The sequence below is a fragment of the Fringilla coelebs genome (assembly GCF_963513975.1).
Source record: "Fringilla coelebs genome assembly, chromosome: 2".
NCBI classification, from domain to species: Eukaryota; Metazoa; Chordata; class Aves; order Passeriformes; family Fringillidae; genus Fringilla; species Fringilla coelebs.
The window spans coordinates 61,900,840-61,921,564 of NC_140029.1; the positions used below are offsets into that span (position 1 = coordinate 61,900,840).

The 20,725-nt window shown below is 37.7% G+C and overlaps 1 protein-coding gene across 3 annotated transcripts in view; it reads left to right on the forward strand.

The window, feature by feature from the left end:
* COG3 (component of oligomeric golgi complex 3) overlaps nucleotides 1–20,725 on the forward strand; it is a 30,583-nt gene that overhangs the window by 1,049 nt on the left and 8,809 nt on the right. For all 3 annotated transcript variants that reach the window (XR_014617029.1, XM_084226890.1, XM_084226889.1), the window contains exons 2-17: nucleotides 1,040–1,186; nucleotides 1,705–1,766; nucleotides 3,396–3,561; nucleotides 4,329–4,403; nucleotides 4,524–4,616; nucleotides 4,908–5,033; nucleotides 7,242–7,322; nucleotides 7,530–7,573; nucleotides 7,779–7,905; nucleotides 8,394–8,485; nucleotides 10,980–11,119; nucleotides 12,357–12,517; nucleotides 14,673–14,778; nucleotides 16,650–16,774; nucleotides 18,377–18,466; nucleotides 20,310–20,430. Coding sequence is in view for 2 of the 3 variants with exons in the window: in XM_084226890.1 (XP_084083016.1) it covers nucleotides 1,040–1,186; nucleotides 1,705–1,766; nucleotides 3,396–3,561; nucleotides 4,329–4,403; nucleotides 4,524–4,616; nucleotides 4,908–5,033; nucleotides 7,242–7,322; nucleotides 7,530–7,573; nucleotides 7,779–7,905; nucleotides 8,394–8,485; nucleotides 10,980–11,119; nucleotides 12,357–12,517; nucleotides 14,673–14,778; nucleotides 16,650–16,774; nucleotides 18,377–18,466; nucleotides 20,310–20,430 (1,756 nt within the window). In the remaining variant the exon portion in view is untranslated. The remainder of the gene's footprint in view (nucleotides 1–1,039; nucleotides 1,187–1,704; nucleotides 1,767–3,395; nucleotides 3,562–4,328; nucleotides 4,404–4,523; nucleotides 4,617–4,907; nucleotides 5,034–7,241; nucleotides 7,323–7,529; nucleotides 7,574–7,778; nucleotides 7,906–8,393; nucleotides 8,486–10,979; nucleotides 11,120–12,356; nucleotides 12,518–14,672; nucleotides 14,779–16,649; nucleotides 16,775–18,376; nucleotides 18,467–20,309; nucleotides 20,431–20,725) is intronic.

Genomic DNA, 20,725 nt, shown 5'->3' on the forward strand with positions numbered 1-20,725 from the left:
TTTTTTTTGTGTAAACAGAATGCAAAAAGTAAATATTGGCAGGCATCCAAAGTGATTGTAGAAGGATGTCCTGATAACAGAGAATGTTTTTAAGGATTTAAACCAGCTTTGCAACAAGGCAGGTACTGTATTTGCCAGTGAGGACAGCAGCAAAGCCAAGACATTGAGTTCTTCAGAGACCTGGGACAGTGTTGTCCTGAAACAGCAGGCTCTGATGGATTCACCTTTCCCTCTGTATTAGACACCAGAGAAACCCTGGCTGCCCTGCTGGGGTCAGCCCTGTTTTGGGGGGCACGTGGAGAGGTGTGTTTAAGTTGGACAATGTATGGCAGTCTGTTTTTTCTCAAACAGCTGAAATATTGATAGCTCTTTCTGTTGGACTAATATTACCAGGCAGGGAATATTTTACTGAGTTGTTTTCTAGAGAGATACCAATTTGTAGTTAAGCAGTGTTTTCTAGTTTTACCCTACTGATGTTCTCAGAAAACATACAATTCAGTGTAATGTAATTGAAGAGGGTATTAAATTAGTTAAGTGTATATCATAGTATTTTTCTTCATGAATTAATTTCTTCCTTATAGGCTAATTATAGTCTCTGATCATACCTAAATACAATTTATCTCAAGTTAATTTTTTGCATGTTTTTCTTGCTTAAACAAAATAATTGTGGCTAAAAAATAATTCTTGTTCAGCAGAGCTATTCCTTGTCTTCTGAATAAATTATGACAGCAATCTTGAATTTTCCTTGAACGTCTGGCAAAAGAGCCCTGACAGTTCCTGTGTGGTGTTTCTAAGTGTATGGATGTTGTAGTTGTTGGTGTAATGGTTGGACTCAGTGATCTCAGAGGTTTTTCTCAACTTAAAATGTTTCAATGATTATCATATTGATAGGTAAAATGTCCGTGGCATTTTTTTCTTCAAAAGTAGATGCCTGTAATTTTCTCATCTTACTGCTTTGGATTGCTTTATAGTTGAGCTGCACATATGAAGGGATTCTCAGTGAGTTATCTGACCAAAGTTTGTGCTGTTTTGTGAGCAGCTGCCCATCGAGGACTTGTGCAGCCTGACGTCCCAGTCGCTGCCTGTTCTGCTGACAGCTGCGGTGCCAGAATCCACAGAGGATGTCCTTTTGAAGGGATTTGCAACACTAGGGATGGAGGATGAAAGAATTGAAACAGCACAGCAGGTAAGTGAATGACCTCCAAGATCTTCAGGGAATTCTGTTAGTTTCTGCGCGTCTCGCCTAGCTTTTGGTGGGTTTGCTAAAGCTTTCAGGCTGTTTTCAAGATGCATAGGGGGGAGCTTGGGGGGAAAACAACACTGAAGTCTTAGCTCTGAAGTGATAGGTACGTTTAGCATTTGGAGTGGAATCTAATGTGAGAATAAGGCACCCTTTCAGTAAAGTGGTGTTGCTCTTGAAGTAGAAGAACACCCACTATCTAATGTGATACTCTTGTTCTTGTGCAAATAAAGCCAGATGAAATCCAGTCTTTACCATTTTAACTCAGTGAAGGAAAAGAATGGAGTATTTCAGTTGGAAGGGACCCACAGTGAGGAATTAGTTTCCTAGATTAATAACTGAATTCTGAAACAGCTCTGTTTTCAACAAAAGCTCATCTTCATTTCATAGATCATAGATTTGATTTTTTTTTTAATTGATTGCATGTGATATCTATATTGTTCACGCCATAAAATCTCTTCTAGTTCTTCTCCTGGTTTGCTCAGGTGCAAACACATATGGATCAAGATGAAGGTGCCAAGTATAGGTACGTGCTCTTCCTCAGTTCTTTTCACTATAAGCAGTTCCACCCTTGAAGGACTTCATCTTGTCCATTAATGTTACCACGTGTTCACATTCAGCTGGCGGGGAGTGGGGGAATGTGTTGGAGCAGCTGAGGCTTTCTAAGGCTGTGTGCCTCACTCCCAAAGGCCATTGCCCAAGTGACAGAGCAGTTAAGGGAATGCAGATTTCCTTCTGAACTGCCCAGTGTATTTAGACAGATGGAGATTAGTTTTGGCTTACAGACAGGGCTGTAGACAACAGCAGTCTAAGAGCTTTCCTATGATTTTTCAATTGCTGTCATCCTCTGAGGGTGAGGCTGTGTAACCAGATGTGGCTGGTGGTCATTTCTGTTCCCACCATTTGGCTCACCAGTGACTGTGGTTGTCATTCTGTATCTGTATTCCCTGCATTCCTTGACACTTTGCTCAACTCTAGTTTTGAGTCTTGCCATTCTCCTCTGGTTTTGTGTAACTGACTTTTCCATCAGGCTCAGAAGAGCCCCTTCCCACTGACTTTGACAGTTACTCCTTGGTAATCCGAAGTACAGCTGAATGGCTTAGCTAGATCTGCTCGTGGCTTTTATAGAAACTGGCTTCTGTTTTGAGACTACACAAACTTGCCCTTTGCCACAAGGAGATACTACTGTATTCCCTCTTCTGTTTTTCCTCTGCTTTTCTTTGGGCTGTTTCTTTCTCTTTTGCTCTGACATTTGACGATGTGACTTTTCTTAAAAGCAGAGGGTGAGGCATATACTGATCCTGTGACCTGATCATTAAGAACCTAAAAGGAGTAGGAGGCTTGCACTTTGTCAGGTGGCATGTTTGTAATGGTGCACACAGGTGCTTAAGTGTGCCATGGATGCACAGTGCTTTGTAGGATGGCCAGTATGCTGCTGTCTGCAGGAGGCCAAAGGTGCAGAAGGAGAATGAATAATTTCTTGCCTGATACGGGGAATTGCATTACTTGCAGCTTTGTATGCGGTAAAGTAGAACTCTGAAGTTTTAGCTGACATCCAAGAGTAATTAATTTTTAATATGCTTTAGATAAGCTGAATGCTTGACATAACATCTAGTTATTAGTTAGAGTTTTTGTCTGCATTGAGCCTTGGACAAATCTGGTGATATTAGACACTGGATCTATTTAATCTAAGCCTCTTTCAGTCCTCACAGTAAGTTTTGAATCCTCTACATAATTTCAGCTACTTCAGGAGAGCAAAAGTAATTCCTAAATGGAAACTGAAAATTACATAGAAGAGACCAAATTAACACGCCTGCAAGTCAGGTAGAATTTGGCTGCTTGCAGAAGTCAGTGTGTTTGTGCTGCCCATTTAGACAGTATTCACATGCTCCAGACCAGTTGTGGTGCAAGCTGCTGCTTTGTAGGTAGGCTTGCTAAAAGGATTGTCAGGGAAATGGAGTGGCTATTCCAGACCCTTTTGCTCTGTTATTTCTGAGGTGATGAAAATCTGCTTATTGTGCACTCTTGCTTGATGCAAGTGATCTCCTATTCCTAGAAGGAGCAAAGTGGTGGCAGTGTCTCTGCAGGCAGCTGGATTTGCAAATACAGAAAGGGAAATTTTACTTCTGTTATCTGTTGATTCTCTTTTTTCTAGACAGATGAGGGATTACTTGTCTGGCTTTCAGGAGCAGTGTGATGCTATCTTGAATGATGTGAATAGTGCCCTTCAGCACCTGGAGTCACTGCAAAAACAGTATCTTTTTGTGTCCACAAAGACAGGAACACTGCATGAGGCCTGTGAACAGCTTTTGAAAGAGCAGGTAATCTCTGATGGAAGGATTACTGGGAACTGCTAAGACATCTTAAATGACAGTGTCTTTTTCTTGGGCTGGGAAAATGTGTGAGCTGTGCTAACAATACATCCATTTGCTTTGGACCTAATTTTTTGGAAGTGTTTCACCTGCAACTGGGGTGTCAGGCTCTGCAGTCAAATATTCAGTATGTGTCAATATATGCTTTAATGAGGAAAGTTAGCTGAGGAGAGATTTTGTAACTGATGCCTGACAAGTGCAAACTGTATTGGAATTAATAATTCATATAATTTGCAGAAATTTTGAGCTGCTTTCTGCAAGATCCTTAAAGTTGGGAGCTTATTTCCCAGATGCTTTCTTTTTCCTGATGAACTGCTGCAATAGTGATACAATGAATTTTTTTTTCATAGTCAGACTGGATAAGAGACAACTGTTTAAAACTCCAATCCTGAGATACAGGATTTTTACAATTCCCCATAATATTGATGGCAGCACTGCTGTTTGTATGCAGCATTGTCAGTGGATACTGACAAACCTGTAGTATATATTATTTTAAATACACTCTGGCAAAAGAGCAAGAGAGCACTGCTGTATTCTGCATCTTTTGTTGTACTTAATTAGTTGCAAGTTGCTTGGAGCTATTGAACAATGGTGTGTGCTGAAAGATGAAAGGGAGACTTAATAATTTTATACACACACGTGTGTGTCTATGTGTATATATATTTAAACCACTTGCTAGGTTGATGATTTTCTTTTATTTAATGTTTCTTTAATAGTCAGAACTTGTTGACCTGGCTGAAAACATCCAGCAGAAACTTTCTTACTTTAATGAGCTGGAAAATATCAACACTGTAAGTATTATTTCATTGTTATAGTCTTAGAAAATGAAAGTGTACCAGTCTGTTGAACTTAGTCACCAACAGTAATGCGCTTAGGTTCCTTACAATGATGCTTTGTCTTGTTTTCCAAAGAAATTGAATTCCCCTACGCTGTCCGTGAACAGTGAAGGATTCATTCCCATGCTGGCTAAGCTTGATGATTGTATTGCATATATTTCATCACATGTAAGTCATTCCGTATTTTTGGTTAAAATGTCACAATTATGTGTTCATACTTCTGTAATGTTTTTTATTTTCCCTATAAAAGGTTTTCTATGCCAAATACAGGAAGAAGTTAAGGATGGTGCTTTATAAATGTAGGAAATTTTTATTGAATATACTTATTATTCTGCCTGATTTTTGTAAAATACTGCTTTTAGCTTGTACAAGCTGGCTAGTTATGTGAGTATTTTAAGTTTTGATAAAATTTTGACTCTTACTATTTCTATTTAAAATGGATTTTTTTCTTTCTTTCAGCCAAATTTTAAGGACTATCCTGTATATTTGACAAAGTTTAAACAATGCCTTTCTAAAGCTATGCACCTTATCAAGACATACACTGTGAATACACTACAGAACCTCACAACCCAGTTAATGAAAAGGGTAAGATGAACCAGCAAGTGGGAAGTGGAGCTGTACTGGAATGTCTACTATAACATCAAGGACTTCTCTTTTTATTTTTTTGAAGGTGGGATGTGTCAGCAGATTTTTGTGAAAATAGATCAGTGTAAACACTATGGTATTTGTGTAGGTTGTCCAATACTCAGCCAAGTATGATGGAGATCTAGTGATCCAAAAGATTTAAAAGTAGTAATAATTAAAAAATGAGGGAAATTGAAGATGAAGTCAGTGAATTGAAGTAGGCAAGCAGTAATGTAGTAAGAAGGCCAGGGATGGATGAAGGACTGTTTTAGAGACACCAGATGGCCAGACGGTTGCTTTCCTGAACCAGAGTGTGCACTGGAGCTCTGAACTGTCTGTTGGTGTGTTGCCAAATGTGGAAGGTGCACAAGAGAAATAGAGGTACTGTGCTATTTTGTTTTGGAGGTGGATTGCTTTGGAGACAGAGAGAGATTAAAAGGAATACTTGAAAAAAGTGTACAGGAGCTGGGTGTTACTGGATGGTAATTGTAAAGCACGACTCCGAGTTCATACTGTGATCTTTTCAGTTTTACATTCTAGTAAGTATTCTTGGGTGCTCTTGGTCATGTAAATGTTCATTTATTCTGCAGTGGTTTGTGTAGCTGCAGATAACAACTGTGCCAGTTTCCCATTAGTTTTTGGGAGTATTTTTTGTTTCAGTTTTAAGTGTTGACAGTGATGCTAGAGTGTCCCAGGGATGAGACACCTTGTCCAGCTGTTTACTCCCCCTCACTCCAGGGAGATGTAGGCATAAATGTGAGCAGGGAGGTTTTTTTGGTCTCGTTAAAATGTTGATAGTCTCATGCTGCAATATTCTGGCAGAGCAGAAGGGAGAGGGGAATGTCTCTTCCTATGGACTTTGATTCTTTCTCCAAATAATTGTTGTGTACCTTGTGCACAGTTCTATTACAGGCAAACTTGGTGTCCTGAGGGATAATCAGTGAAACTGAAAGATGCTAGAATTGAGAACTGGCACACCAAAAAGAAGGGAATTTTAGGCAGTGTTCATGGAAACTTGTGGAAGAATATTCATGGAGTGAAGATCTTGGTTAAGTGGCATTGAACATTTTTTGTGTTTGGTACAAAACTAGGTTTTATTTAAAAAAAAAGGTATCATAGCTTGGTTTGATGCCAGTGGATTGCCCTGACTGAGCTGAATTTGAACAAAATTGAACATCTCTGATAATAAGCATGTCTACAGAAAGAAGTGCATAACCTAATTTCTGACTTTGAATTGCTGCTTAGGAGTTTTAAGTTAGGAAAGATACGTCTTTTAAGAGTCGGATGACTTTTTCCTTCCCATCTACATGGGGATTTTGGGGATATTTTGTATACTGTGAAACATTAAATGGCTCCTTCTGCTAGAAGTGCAGTACTGGACCAGTGTTTTTTAGTTGTGATCAAGTGTTGAGTTTTCCTATTGTAACAGAACAAGACTGTCAGGACTGGAAAGGGACTGAGACCTGGATGTTCTTTGGTGATGCACACATGTGAGTGGAGGTTTTGATGTATGTTTATAGAAGGATGATGAGGTTGCTCACAGGGATGTAAATAGGAGGTGAGGATGGTGGTGTTTTCCTGTCCCCATCATGTTTCTGAAGAAGACCATCTCTTCTCTCTCACTTCAGTAGGAATAAGGGGAGGAAAGCTGGTGTTCAAACTGGGTCTCTGCTCTGCTTTGTTAGTGCTAGAATTTGTTCTGCCCCATTGGGCTGAGGAGCTGTAGGGGGAGCTGCCTCAAGACTTGATATTCTGGTTGTAGCTTGAATGCAAGCTGAAATTTAGTTTCTCTGCCTTGGGACCAGCAGATAAAAGGGAAATTTGTTCAATTTTAGTACGACATATTAAGGACCAACAATCACTACTTCTCTGGCAGGTCCAGAGAAAATTTTTGTCTCTAATGGAGAATGTCATAATTACTGAAAATGTTCTTTTTCCTGTAGAGGCTGTTGGATGAAATGCTTGGGTTGGGTTTTGTTCTTCCATCTGACTTTAAATTCTGAAACCAGCATGCCTTTGTTGGTGGGAAGTGGCAAAGAGCTGTTTCACTGGAAGCATAAGCATAAACAGCCAATACCCTGTTTTAGAGCCTAATTATCTCAGCCATTATATACTAGAAGCCAAATATAGTATTTTGCTTTTTAACCAATTATTCATCTCTTCTTTCAGGATCCTTCAGCTGTGCCAAATTCTGACAATGCCTTCACGCTGTTTTATGTGAAATTCAGAGCAGCTGCTCCCAAAGTCAGAGTAAGTAGCTGGTAACTAACTTTTAAAAAGGAAGTTATGAAAATGAGGCTTGAATTTATTAGTGTGAATGCAGGGATTGCATATTGTGCAAGTGTGAATGTCCAAAGATTGCATATTGCATCCATAGAAAAATACTACGAACTCTTTTCCAATTACTACAAAAAAGTAATTTACTGATAATACTTCTTTCTCTTTTTTTTTGAGTAGACTCTTATTGAACAAGTAGAGCAAAGATCTGAAAAAATGCCAGAGTGAGTATGTCTACATAATTTATCTTCAACAGTTTTAAGTTTTGAAAATATTTGCTTTTGTTTAGGTACTGTTAAACACATTATTGTTTAAAAGAAAGTTTAAAAAATTGAAATTACATAGACCTAAAGAGGGTATTAGAATTCATTTTATGTGTGCCAGAAAATGATCTTCAGGATGCAGTTACTGTTTTAATTTCTTGGCTAGGTATCAGCAAGTTCTCAATGAAATCCATCAGTGTTACCTCGACCAGCGGGAGCTTTTGCTTGGTCCAAGTATCGCTAGCACTGTTACAGAATTAACCAGTCAGAATAACAGAGATCATTGTGCTCTGGTAGGTAAAGTAGTCATGTGTTGTGAAGATTTTGTCATGTTTTAATCCTCTCTCCCCCAGGAAAAATGAACTTATGTAATTCAGTCATTTACATGCAGAATTGTTACTGTTGTCTGTGAGTTTGAATCATTAGCATTCTACTAATATTTTCAAGCCATACATGTTTTGTTTCTGTAAAGACTCCACCCTGTTACAAACCTCACAGAGGGGGGAGGATAAAAAAGAAACATAAAATGTGGTTACTTAAATTTCAGAAGCAAAAAAGGGACATAAGTTGTACAGTGAGCTTTTATTTGGCTAGTAACATCTTTTCAGCCCCTAGTCTTAGAGTTCATCTCATTACTTTTGAATTTTACAAACCTTCAGTTTAATCGTAATAATCACAACACAGTATATAATACATAGTAATCATACCTCTAATAGCTCTTGTGATTCTGATGCAAGGAAAAGAATTTAATAATCAAGTATTTGTATTTCTCTGAATACAGGTACGAAGTGGTTGTGCCTTTATGGTCCATGTATGCCAGGATGAACACCAGCTTTACAATGAGTTCTTCACAAAACCAACACCAAAACTGGAGTAGGTGGTAGATGCTGGTTTTGTTTTACTGGATGTTGTATTTAGTGTGTTGTGATGTAGCAGACAATATTTTGTGGCCAACAGAGCTATGTTCAAATGGTTTGGTGAGAACTAGCAAGATAAAAAAACACCTCAATCACTTCTAGCATCAGAATTTGATGTTCTTATGTTTTCTTCTTTCTGCAAGCAAAGCTGATAGTTCCCATTCTCCATAAATAATCTTTGCAAATGCTCTGTGGATAGTCTAAAAGAGTTAAAGATATTCAGGTTCTTTGAAAATAGCTGTAGAAGTCTACAGCTCTCAGCTGTTTTTGTACAGCCTGTTTTGCACAGCCTGTTGCACTAGTGCTTTCATTTGCTTCAGTCTGAAATTAGGCTGATGAACTCCAGCTATTTTTCTGGAAGGATTTAATGAGCTGCCCTTACTGTTAAGGAATATTGGCATGTTGCCTGTATTTGGGCTGAACAGAAGGCAGGGTAGTGGATGCTTGACAAGAACAGTGTCCCAGTCTCCCGTGCCTAAACCTAAAAGAGGGACAGGGAGCTGCTTCACACAGTAATTGCAATGTAAAAGTATTGTTGAGTTTTTTACAACCTGTAATGGTAAAGCATTTGAACAGATTATGCCCCTCCTTCAGTTTTCTGGTATGTTTTAGTACTGATACTTGATTTTGAAATTTGTATAGGTCATGTTCCCTTGCTATGAAGTTCCTAACTTAAGTGTATTCTTATTAGTGTAAGTCTAACTTATTAGTGACTAAGCAAGACACTGGTTTTGAGTGTTGCAATGTTTTAAATTGGGTGCAGCTTAAGTTAAACAAGTGTGTAACCTGAAAAAAAGACTGCCCAGTACCCTCCCCATCCTTCAAAGCTAAAGGGAAACCAAAACTGCATAAAGCCTCACTAGAGATAAACCACAGTGCCAGAGTAGGCCCAGTCTTTTCTGAGGAATTGTGGCCTCGTGTGGGGCATGCTCAGAATCGAGGTGACTGAAATAAATTTGCTTAAGAATCAGTTTAGCTATGTCAGTCCAAATCCTGGACTGAGCATCCCTAATTGAAATCAAGTGTAAAATGTTGTTCAGCCAGAAATCTTGTCACTAGTGCTGTTCACACCAAGAATGATAATAGACTTCTGGGTTTTTTTTAAATTTTGATGGAATGTAATTACCTCATCTCCTAAGAACTTCCTTCCTTTTTTTTTTTTTGCCTACATCTAAACAAAATATTTTTTTAGAAATGTTTCAAATAGTAGCTACTCTATTAGGTTTCTCTTACCATAATACATCACCTCATTTTCTTTTCTGCAGTGCTAAGGTGCTCCGAAGAAATTACAGCCAGGTGTCTATGTAGAGATAAGAGTTTACCGAAATTCTACCCAAGAGTAGAGATCTGAGATTGAGTATTGTACTTAGTAATAAGGCTGGTGAAACTTTCTTTTTTGTTTCTGCTTTTAACATGGAGAGTTTCTGTTTTATCAAGTTGCTTATAGTGCTATAGGTTGCCAAGGAAGAGGCTTCAAAGTGTTTCTTCTGAGTATTCTTTCATGAGCATTTTTGTTCCCTGTCCGAGGAACTGAAGTGTCATTGCCCTATTAATAGACATTTTTTGTGAATTTGAAAAAAACCAAATTGTGCAGTAAACTCAATATCTTTATCACACTGTAATTACTCCAGTGTTCTTGATGTTTCTATTTCCAACTCTGACTGGGAAATTACTTGAATTTTCAGCTACTGGCAATAGCAATAGTGCCTAATATGTGATTAGTGAGGGGAGCATTGAGAATGGTAAAAATGTCTAGAGTGAGTGCTGTTGGTGTCTTAACCAAGATATGCATCACTTCGAACATGAAAGAAAAAAATCCATTGAAGTGGGATTTCTTCAATGGTTTTTTCTTCAGTGGATGCAGTGGTGTGCCACTGCATTGATGTCATAACTTGAGTTAGATTGGAAAGTGTGCTCTGAAATGTTGGTAGCTATGACAGAAAATATTAGCAAGCTCTCCTCCTGCATCCCTCTTTGTGTGCTCCTGACTGTATTACACTGTTGAATCCTTGCAATCAGATGAGCCTTTTCTCAAGGGAAAATTTGGGTTATGATTCTGAACTCAGCAGGAGCATTTATTTTTTCACAGAAGCCAAGTAAACCAGGCTGCAGTGTCTTCCCTTTGTGACAGGTTGAGTTGTTGGTTTGTATAGATTTTTTTTTTGTTTATTTGGATTTTTAAAATTTTATTTTAAATTTAATTAAAAACTGTAACACCATTTTTAAGCAGTTGATATGCCACATCTTTTAAAAGGAAAACTTTTCTTACTTTGTAGGAAATAGTGGGTTTATGTTTTAAACAGTCTTGTCTGAAGTCTTCTATGACACTTTTTTTCTCTCCCTCCTTTCAAAAATTTTTGCCACAAAATAATCTATGTTTGTGATAAAATTTTCTTTTGGTTTTTGGGGATCCCGAAAGTATTTTGCTTTGTTTTATTTTTTCTTCTTAGTGAACTCTTGGAGAAGTTGTGTCTTTCATTGTATGATGTCCTGAGGCCAATGATCATCCATGTCATTCACTTAGAGACACTTTCTGAGCTCTGTGGGATTCTCAAAAATGAGATGCTTGAGGATCATGTACAGAACAATGGTAACTCATAGACTTAAGATTATTGTTTTTAAGTGTCTTCTTAACTGATAAAATTATTTAATTGCATATTCAGAAATTCTATATGTTTATTTCTTTCTAGTGGATCTTAAACTAATCTCATATTTGACATGTTTATGTAAAATTAATTATGCTTTTTCATTTATAGTGAAAGTCTGTATATTTGGGTCTGTGCATAGCATAATTTTAATTAATGTATTGATGTTAGTCATGTTTTCTCTAGATTGTACAAATGCTAGCAAGCATCCACCCAGTGTATATGCATGCACCAGGGTTGATTTAAATTAGCTTTTTAAATTAACGAACTACTTCACTTGGCCCTGCTAATGCATCATCCATGTAGAGCTTTCTGCATAATGATGATAAAGGAAATTAAACTGATTTTTTTTTCAATTCTTCCTAATGTCATGTTTCCCAGATTAGAAATTGTAATTTCGGCAGAGGAGTTAAGTGGCAGTGTAGATTTTGGAGTTTTGCAAGTATGCAGAGCCCAAAGTCTCATAGGAGTGAGCCAACCTGGTGTCTCATTTCATAGTATGATCGGTGCATAATGGAATCCTTTCACAGTCTTTATTGCACCAGGCAGTAAATAGAAATTGTCCTTGGTACCTGGTGTATCACCCAGTGTAGCTCCTTGTCACTGAAGCTGTGCCAGTAATCATGAAGAATTGTTCACTTTTGTGGAAGTATAATTGTAACACTCTTGGGAATGAGCAAAAATTTGTTGACTTAATCATTTGGCTTATCATAAGAAGTGTCTTACTACTACTGAAATTTGGGCTGATACAATAATTCTTCAGTTTGATGTGAGCTGCATTGGTTTATCTGTTTTTATCAGCTCCCAACAGTCACACCATGGGTATTGGCTGTGATGGAACCAAAGCCACCTTGCTTTGTTGTTCCCACCAAAATTCCATTTAATGTACCCAGGTCTGAAATAATTAGAACCCTTAATTCTAACAAGGCATCTGATGTCATCAGTGTGAGGTTGCATTTTCATAGCCTAATGAAAATCTGGGGAGCCATAGCAACCGCAGCATGGAGTTCAGTAAATTCCTTGTTTGTCACAAATTTGTCTGCATGCCGCTGTTCCAAAAATAGCCCGACTCCATCGGCAGCAAGCCAGGTTTTTATGGTCCTATATGTGATACTTCAAACTTGTGTTTCTATAAGCTTGTTTTGTCATTAACAAGTTTGTGCCTTTTCTTACCTTTGTTAGCTGAACAACTGGGTGCATTTGCAGCTGGTGTCAAGCAGATGTTGGAAGATGTGCAGGAGCGCCTTGTCTATAGGACGCACATTTACATTCAGACTGACATCACCGGCTACAAGCCCGCGCCGGGCGATCTCGCCTATCCTGACAAGCTGGAAATGATGGAGGTACAGCCTCAGCTTTTTTATTGTCCTTGACTTTGTGCATGCAGTGTATGCAGTTGTGCAGTACGGTGCTTTGCAGCTTGGGTTTTCCTGTTCTTAGGTGTACTTAGTGTTACTGGCATTTTTAAATTGACACCTGCTGATTAAATTATGGCCCTGAACGAGATGTCAATGTTTTATGTTAAACTTAGTTACTATGGCAACAGTTCTCACAATTGACAGTTTTATCAAAACTTGAAGCTTCTGAATTTTTATTTACATTCATAAGTAATAGGTATTACCCAATGTATTTTCTAGTTCATCTGGAATTGAAGAGATGCTTTAGACAGTCCCAGTTAGCTGCAAGTTTGTTTTAAGAATTGCCAGTCAACTAGCTTTTGGTAGGCATGTGTGTACCCTGTGCTCAGACAGTGTGAGAGGAGACTTGCTTTAGATAATGTAACATGTTAGCAATGGCTTCCAGAGGCCCTTTTCAAGTTCTTATCAGTATTAGCCATTTTTTAGTCATTCCAAGCCCTTTGAGTCAATGTTCTTGTTGAAATGGATCAAACTAATTCTACTTACTTTTAAAGGTTATTACTCTATTGATGAAAGTTTCAGAATGAAACAACTCACAGAAATAAATAAATGCCCAATCAGAAACCTTTAATGAGTTTTTGTCTAGAACAAGGTACAACTGCATGAAGACTACATGGAAGCAGTAAAGCATGGTAAAGATCCCCCTTCAAATAACTAAATAACTCTTGCCATTCACTTTATAATGGGAGGCCCAAGCTGTCAAAGGACTGAGGTGACTGAGAATGGCCTTTCCAACATGGACTGGCAAGATCCAAATTTTATTGCTGTATTCTGCTTTTCACCTAGCTGTCAGAATAGCTGGCGGTGTTTAGAAAATTGTAGGACTTAGTTCCAGCTGACCAGTTGGTAGAGAAGCTGCTGTTTGACTTCAGAATCAGAACATTACTTATAAAAAATACAGAAGCTATCTATCTATCTGTCTGTCTGTCTTATCTCTCTCTTCTCCCTCCCTCCCTAAAGTACATGTATTTTCCTGTGGGCTGAAAGACATTAATATTGTGTGACTGTACCTTACTGGGCTCAAGGCTTGCCTGCAAACAGAGAAAACACTGTGAGAAAATTACCAGCAGTGAACTCATGTTGCTGTGATATTGTCTTCATACACATACATCTGCAGCTTTTATTTATACTACAGTTTGTACTCTGGCAATTTTGTGGGGTTTTAAACCCTGAATATCCATGGGGTTTTAAACCCTGAAGCTAGTGAGTCTGTTGAGTGCATGCTCTTTGTACTGAAAGTTTAAGGACTAGTAAACATCTTCAGGCAAGTGATTCTCCTCTTTGGTCCGTATGAGGCCTTATTTTCTAACAAACGTCCTGTGGCCCTTCAGTTAAGGAAGAGAAAGTTCATTCCAAATTGAGAAATTATGCTGCTCTTCATATGCCCTCATAAGACTTCAGTTTTTGCCTGGTTTGAGATTCATTTTGCTACTTGATTGCTTTTAAACCTCAAAACCTTGCTATTTAGAGAGACCTTCTGTCTTAGTAAATGAATTATTAAAATGTTAAAAGCAGAGGGCAGAAATGTTTCTTGTGCTGTTCTGCTCAAATATTAATGCAGTTCTTTGCCCATTCTTGCTGCCTCTTGTTGCTTTGAAGCCAACCAAGTAGTGGAAAAGGTTGAAGTGTGGAAATGTTGAGTAATGTTAGGGGAAGGCATTTGGTTGAACTCCCGCAGGGAATAAACTAGACAGTACTTTTGGGCCATCTGCACATGTCATTTATGGAAATAAAGCCATAAAAAATGATCTCTTTAAAATCCAAGTAAGTGTTGAACTGGGTTACCCTATTTTGAACTTTTCTTTCTAAGTGGCTTTATAGGTCATTATTGAGAGATCAGTAACGCAGGCAAAATGGAAAGAGCAGTGCTTTACACAGATACTTTACACAGATATTTGTGAATCTTTATCATATGCATATTTCCGCCACTGTTTTGGAAACATTTGCCTATTTCTTCTAAATGTCTTTGAAACACTGGGAGCTGAGTGTAGCTGATTTCTTTTGCAATTCAGCATGCAATATCTGTTATAAAAGCAGTGTTATGTGATATTAAAATATTATTGTGTATTTTTCTTTGCAGCAAATTGCACAGAGTTTGAAAGAGGAACAGAAGAAGCTGCCATCTGAGGCTTCATTTTCAGATGTCCGGTTAGAAGATCCCGAGTCCTGCAGCTTAGTTAAATCTGGTATGGAATACATCTCATGTTGTCAAATTAATGCATAAAGTTCATGGAATGTGAGCATTAACTTGAACCATCTGTGAGAAACTTGCATGGGTTATTTTCCTAGACAAATTCATAAGCAATTTTTAGAGGTGAATTTTGTCTCAAAGTTTTAGTTTTGTATTTTAGATGAGAAACAGCCTGATGTTGTTCTTTTGGTGCTACTTCTTTGTGCTTCTAGTACAGGCTGTTATATGAAGCAACTACTTTTGCAACCAACAGCATCTATTTTACTTTGTATAAACCTGAGCTTTTGTTTTCTCCCCTGAAAAGTGTCCCTGCCATCAAGACATGTATTTGAGGATGCTTTTGTTTGTTAGCTGTGCTAAAATGGGAAAGGTGATTTGGTGTGTCAGGCATGTCTCTTAAATTATCAGTATTTAAAATAATTCAGAATTTACTCCTTGACATTTTAAGCATGTGACCCATGTGTCTGTAAATTATAGCAAACTGGAATAAAATTTCATAAAATGTGGCTGTTCTGATGCCAGTCATTTGAGTGTTAGAAATTTTTAAATTACTATTGAATATCCATGAAGAATTTCTCATTTTATTTTATTATTGTTCAGAGTGGTACAATGTTGTTATTTACCCAGCACATCTTTCTCAGTTCTTTATCGCTCATTTCTTGTATTCCTTTTGATTACATGGTAGTTTCTTGCTTTTGGCTTGGAAAGTCTGCAGAGGTGTTTCTAGCTGGGCTCCACAAATCCCGTTGAGAATGGAGTTCATTGTACTTCACCCCAGGTGTATGGAATTTGCAAGTCGTTTAAATCTCACCTGCACTCAGGAGATGGAAGGAACCTATATGGTATAATTTGGAGATATGTGTCTGAGATAATTTGGATTATTTGTCCTTCAGAGGTGCCTCTCCCATTTCAGGACCTGTAGGAGTAGCTGAAGTGACTAATAAATGGCCTAGGAACCTCAAACTGATATCATAAGATTTCACAGGCTTTCTAATTACTGTGACAATAAATTTATAGTTGCAAGAGGTAGAAAGATATTAGTGGATCATTTCAGATGATTTCTTCACTGATCACATAAACACAAGTGCATTTTCCATCTTCAGGTGAAACTACAAAAATTTTACTTTTTTTTAAAGGGTTGGTATTTGAAATCAGAGTTCTGATGCTATTGACTCAGCTGTTTCCCAACTTGATTTAAGGACAAAATGAAAACAGACTTCTGTCTGTCAGGTGTTGTGAAAATCCATTTTGAGCATACTGTGTTATTATGAAGGTTACCCAGGAGGAGCACTTTTTTATGTTTACAACAACCTCTTGACAAAATTGGTTTTGCTGTTATTTTTACAGCTTATAAATTATGTTTAAACCCTATATTTTTTGCAACTGTTCAATCCATGTAGGATTATCCCCAGCAGAAAGGAAAGAGTGAATAAATATTGTTTTTTTTCCTTTTTTTTTCCTTAGCATTTCCTGTAATTCCAGGATCTCTAACCATTTCTTTTTCCTCTTTTCTCCTGTGCTATTTTTTTTTCAGTAACTGATCATTTCAGCTGTTTAGCTGAGTGGGAAGTGTGTGTCATTGGAGACATGCTTGTAACACTAACTCATTTAAAAAGGTCGAGCTGGGCCACCCCTGAAAGCAAATTCATGTCTTTCACAGCCTTGTGCTTGATTCACATCAGAAATCTAGTACTGACCTGGTCAGAAGGAAAAAAAAAAAATTAACCTGTTTGGGTAAAATAAAATGTCACATTTCTGTGTAGAGAGTATAAAATGCAATTTTATATTACAGTTGATATTACAGTCTCCTTTGGTTGGAAGGACAGATGGGCAAGCTTTTCATGTGTGTGTTTTGCTTTTAAACAGGTTCAGCTGAATCCCTTAATCCCAGGCATCAGAGCACGATTTCACCTGCAGATCTGCATGGAATGTGGTATCCTACTGTCAGAAGGACTCTAGTGTGTCTCTCCAAACTGTACAGATGTATAGATGTATGCAAAAATTTCTTGATCTAATTTTTAAGATGAAGATATAAAGTGTGTAGAGCATCATGTCTAAATATTTTAATTCAAACTAGGAATGGACAATTACTGGCCTCTAACCTCTTGGTCTTTCTGCTGCTATCTTTATGTAAAACAAACTGACAAATTTAGGTCGTCATTTCTAAGACAATTTCATATTTGTAGAATTAGAAAAATGGCACTGATTTGTACATCTATTGCTTTTGCTGTTACAGAAATAATTCAGTGTCTGATGTTCAAAATACTGGTCTCACAAAATCTGAGTGAATAGGACGAGAAAAAATAGAAAGTTCTGGGTCAATTACAGAGAATTATTTTATTGCTGAAATTACTGGGTTCAGTGTGTTTGTGTGATGTGTCTGGTCTTAAAAATGGTGACTGTGCTGCTTCTACATTTTGAAAATGTTCTGAATTTTTTTTGTGGCACATCTCTTCATGTTCCAAGATGTAGGAACACATTTCCAAAGTTTAAGACAGTGGAAATCTGCATGTCTATCAGAAACAAAAGCAATACTTAACACATATTTTAAGACTTTCCCGTTAGAATCTGTTTTGTGTTGCTCACTTAACAGCATATAAGGCTGCTAAGTCTCTGAGGAAACTAATGCAAGTGTTTTTGCTTTTCTGCATGTGTTGTATCTTTATTAGACACATTCAATGGATTTCAAAATATCTTTGATGTGTGTTACACATAACTCCTGCCAAGATGCTATTACTAAAAAAGAAGCCAGAAAATACTAATGCTTTATTGCTTGAAATATTAATCCCTCTAAAATAGATGAATATTTGCCCTTGTTTTCAGCTAGTCCTTTGTAAGTGAGGTGATTTCTGCCTTGTTTGCAAGGCTTGTTTACAGTGTATCTGCACAGAGGTTAATTTAGTTTTCCCCTGAGACACTGTAGCATAACTGGTACCCTTTGCCTGCACCCTGTAGATGGGGAGTAGTGAATGAAGTGGTGCTGGCAGGTCTGCGGCAGTCAGGGCTCTGTTGCAGTGCTGGTGGGAGCGAGCTGTGTTCCTATGGCTGGCTCAGCCACAGGATCATATTGCTGCCACTTAAGGACTTGCTCCATGTCCCTTGGGCCATGGCAGCTGTCATGTTTGTTTACTAAGCTGTCACAAATGTGAGGTAATTTGAGTCTCCCTGAGGTTACGCTCACTCGAATGATCTCATGTCTGTTGCAGGTGTAGCTTGCACGCACAGGTATTTGCCCTGACACACAAAGAGTGTCTGGTCAGGTTACCCAGCACACACACTATTCATGCTGTTGGCTCTGAATGTGTGAGGTGTCAGTGACCGTGTCGCTACCCAGGTGCCAATTCAGAGCTGCAGGGTGAGCTGGGCAGGCTTGTGTGGGTACCTGCATCCAGCCTGTGTGCTTGTAGCAAACTTTTGTATGTGAATGCTCCATCCTGTGTCCCTGCACTTAGCCAAGATGTTTGTAGCTAGTTGATCTGGAGTTTAGTAAGCTGGTAAACGCGTAGTTCACGAAGTGCAACTCTTAAAAATCTGCCTAAGCTTTGATAACACCTCTTTTGTTGGTCTTTTTTTCCTTTTCCTCTTCCCTGCAGAGGGCAGTGTTTCAGGGATTATCACAAGAGGCCTTATCTGCCTGCATCCAGTCGCTGCTGGGAGCTGCTGATTCCATCAGCAAAAACAAGGTCAGAATCTGTGCTTTGGGTATGATTTCCACAGCCCCCAGCCCCTTGTATATCTAAAGTCAGGAAGCAGTGGTTCAGAATTCTGTTAAAATCTTAGTTAAAGCATGTTGCTCTGCCCCCAGAGACTTGATGGATTTGCCAGTTCTTAGTTATGGTTAATGTATTGCAGGGCAAAGATAATGATTCACATGGTAGCCTGTCTGAAAAGGTGGAATACAGATTGCAGCAATCATGTTTACAGGCTGCTCTAACTCATGAGAATTCAGTGAAGTGATGCCTAAAGGAAATTTTTGCTAGCGGACTTTGTATTTATTTTCACTGTCTGTTACTCTTTTCTCTTTTTCTCTGCCTCTATTGTTTGAATTTTAAAAAATCTTTCTAACTTATGTTCACTGGGAAGAAGTTTTAAGTATTCTTTGCTCAGAACTGTATTATCTAAAGGTTTGATATGGTGTGTTGCTCAGAATTCAATGCAGATTCATTAAGTCATTTGCACTTTAACTATGTTTAAGTAGTTGGAGTAAACTTTTTTTCCCTGTCACAGTTCCTTTAAATCCTGTTGTAATTTGCTAATTCCTAACAGCCAGGAAGTGAATTAAAAAAGAAAAGTCTTTGTAGGCTAAAATTGTTGGATTTTTATAAGCAGTAAATATTTAGTAATGAAAATGGTTGCAAATTATCTGTTTTAAAGTGTCTCTTTTGAGTGTCCTTTAAAAAATGTGTTAATAGCATCTTTAAAAAGGAATGCAAGCTACATTTCCCTTTAGCTTGAGTAGATAACTATTTCCTGTGTAACTGATTCAGAATTCTACAGTTAAATACCAGTTCCAGCAATACCTGGCCAGCATTGATTTAAAAGTATTGCAGAGAATGAAACTTGTTCTGCAATGAACCCTAAAGAGGTTGGCCAAGAACTAGGATCTTTACCACTTTGTTCTTGATTCATGTTAATTTAATGTTATCTGGTAAAATGATGCATATAAGAGTTAAAAAAAACCAAAACCAACCCCAAAGAATTCAATAAGCCCTTTCCACCACTCATTTTTAGTGAAATTTCTGTTTGTTGAAACTGCAGATTTAAATCTGATTTTCTTCTTTTCTGTTTTATCAAACATTATATCAAGGAAAGTCCTCCTCCAGCTTGCAAAAGCAAATTTGAGTTCTATAGTCCTCCTCCTTTTACCTCAAGGGGCCTCAATGAACTTTAAAGATTAAAACCCGCACGTGGTATAAAGCATGTAGTTAAAATAACAAGCAGTGCAAAATGCATCATTCAGATGGACTGAACTTGGCCTTCTTTTTCTTTTTGTATCTTGCTGTACTGTTTAGGAATTAACTAAGCTTTGTGTTTAATGACATGAGAAAAATGCGTTGTAAGACCTTCACAGAACAGCACAGTTAATCAAGATTATTACAGGAACATTGACTTTTTTTAGTCATTGTAATGATGAAAACAAATTTAGAACCTCATGTTTTTCAACTATAAATTATATGAATTAAACGAAATTATTCCTCTCTCTGAAGAAGAATAAATTTGTATCTTTCAAATAGTGGATACCTTTACTTAATGAGGATGTTTAGTAATATGGCTGTGTAATTTAATTCTTCTAAGAAATGGGAATGAAATATCCCATTAAAGTAGAAGTAATGCTTCTGTAGTGCAGTGTATTAGGAATTGTACAGAAGTGGGATTTGTTGATCCCAGAGTGTCGTTAATCACACTACAGACTAATGGAAAAAGCTTGTTAAATAATAAAAGTGGAAACATTGAAACTTTGCTCCTTATTTAATTGTTCGGGTATTTTTTTTACATGTAATGCATGTTCTTTCTCTTGTGCTGTAGACCCAGGTTGATGGACAGCTTTTCTTAATAAAACACCTTCTGATTCTTCGTGAACAAATTGCTCCTTTCCACACTGATTTCACCATTAAGGAAATTTCCCTGGACCTTAAGAAAACTAGAGGTACTAAACAGATGCTGGCTACAGAATGGGATGGGATTGTCCTCCCTTTGTGCCAGCAAAAATTTTGGGTTTATTTTATGTTCACTTGCAATGACCTGTATGCTTTTTCTAATCTCTTGCTTTGTTTCTAGCTTTTCTGAAAAAAAACCCAGAACCATTCTCCTACTCAGGGCATTCAACATGTCTCTAATAAATTCTTTATTTTTGTATGAAATGTGTTTGCCTGCTTTCACTGCTGACCTAACTCATTTATCCAGTCTTTTTTAAGAACAGCTAAATAGTCTACATTTCTATT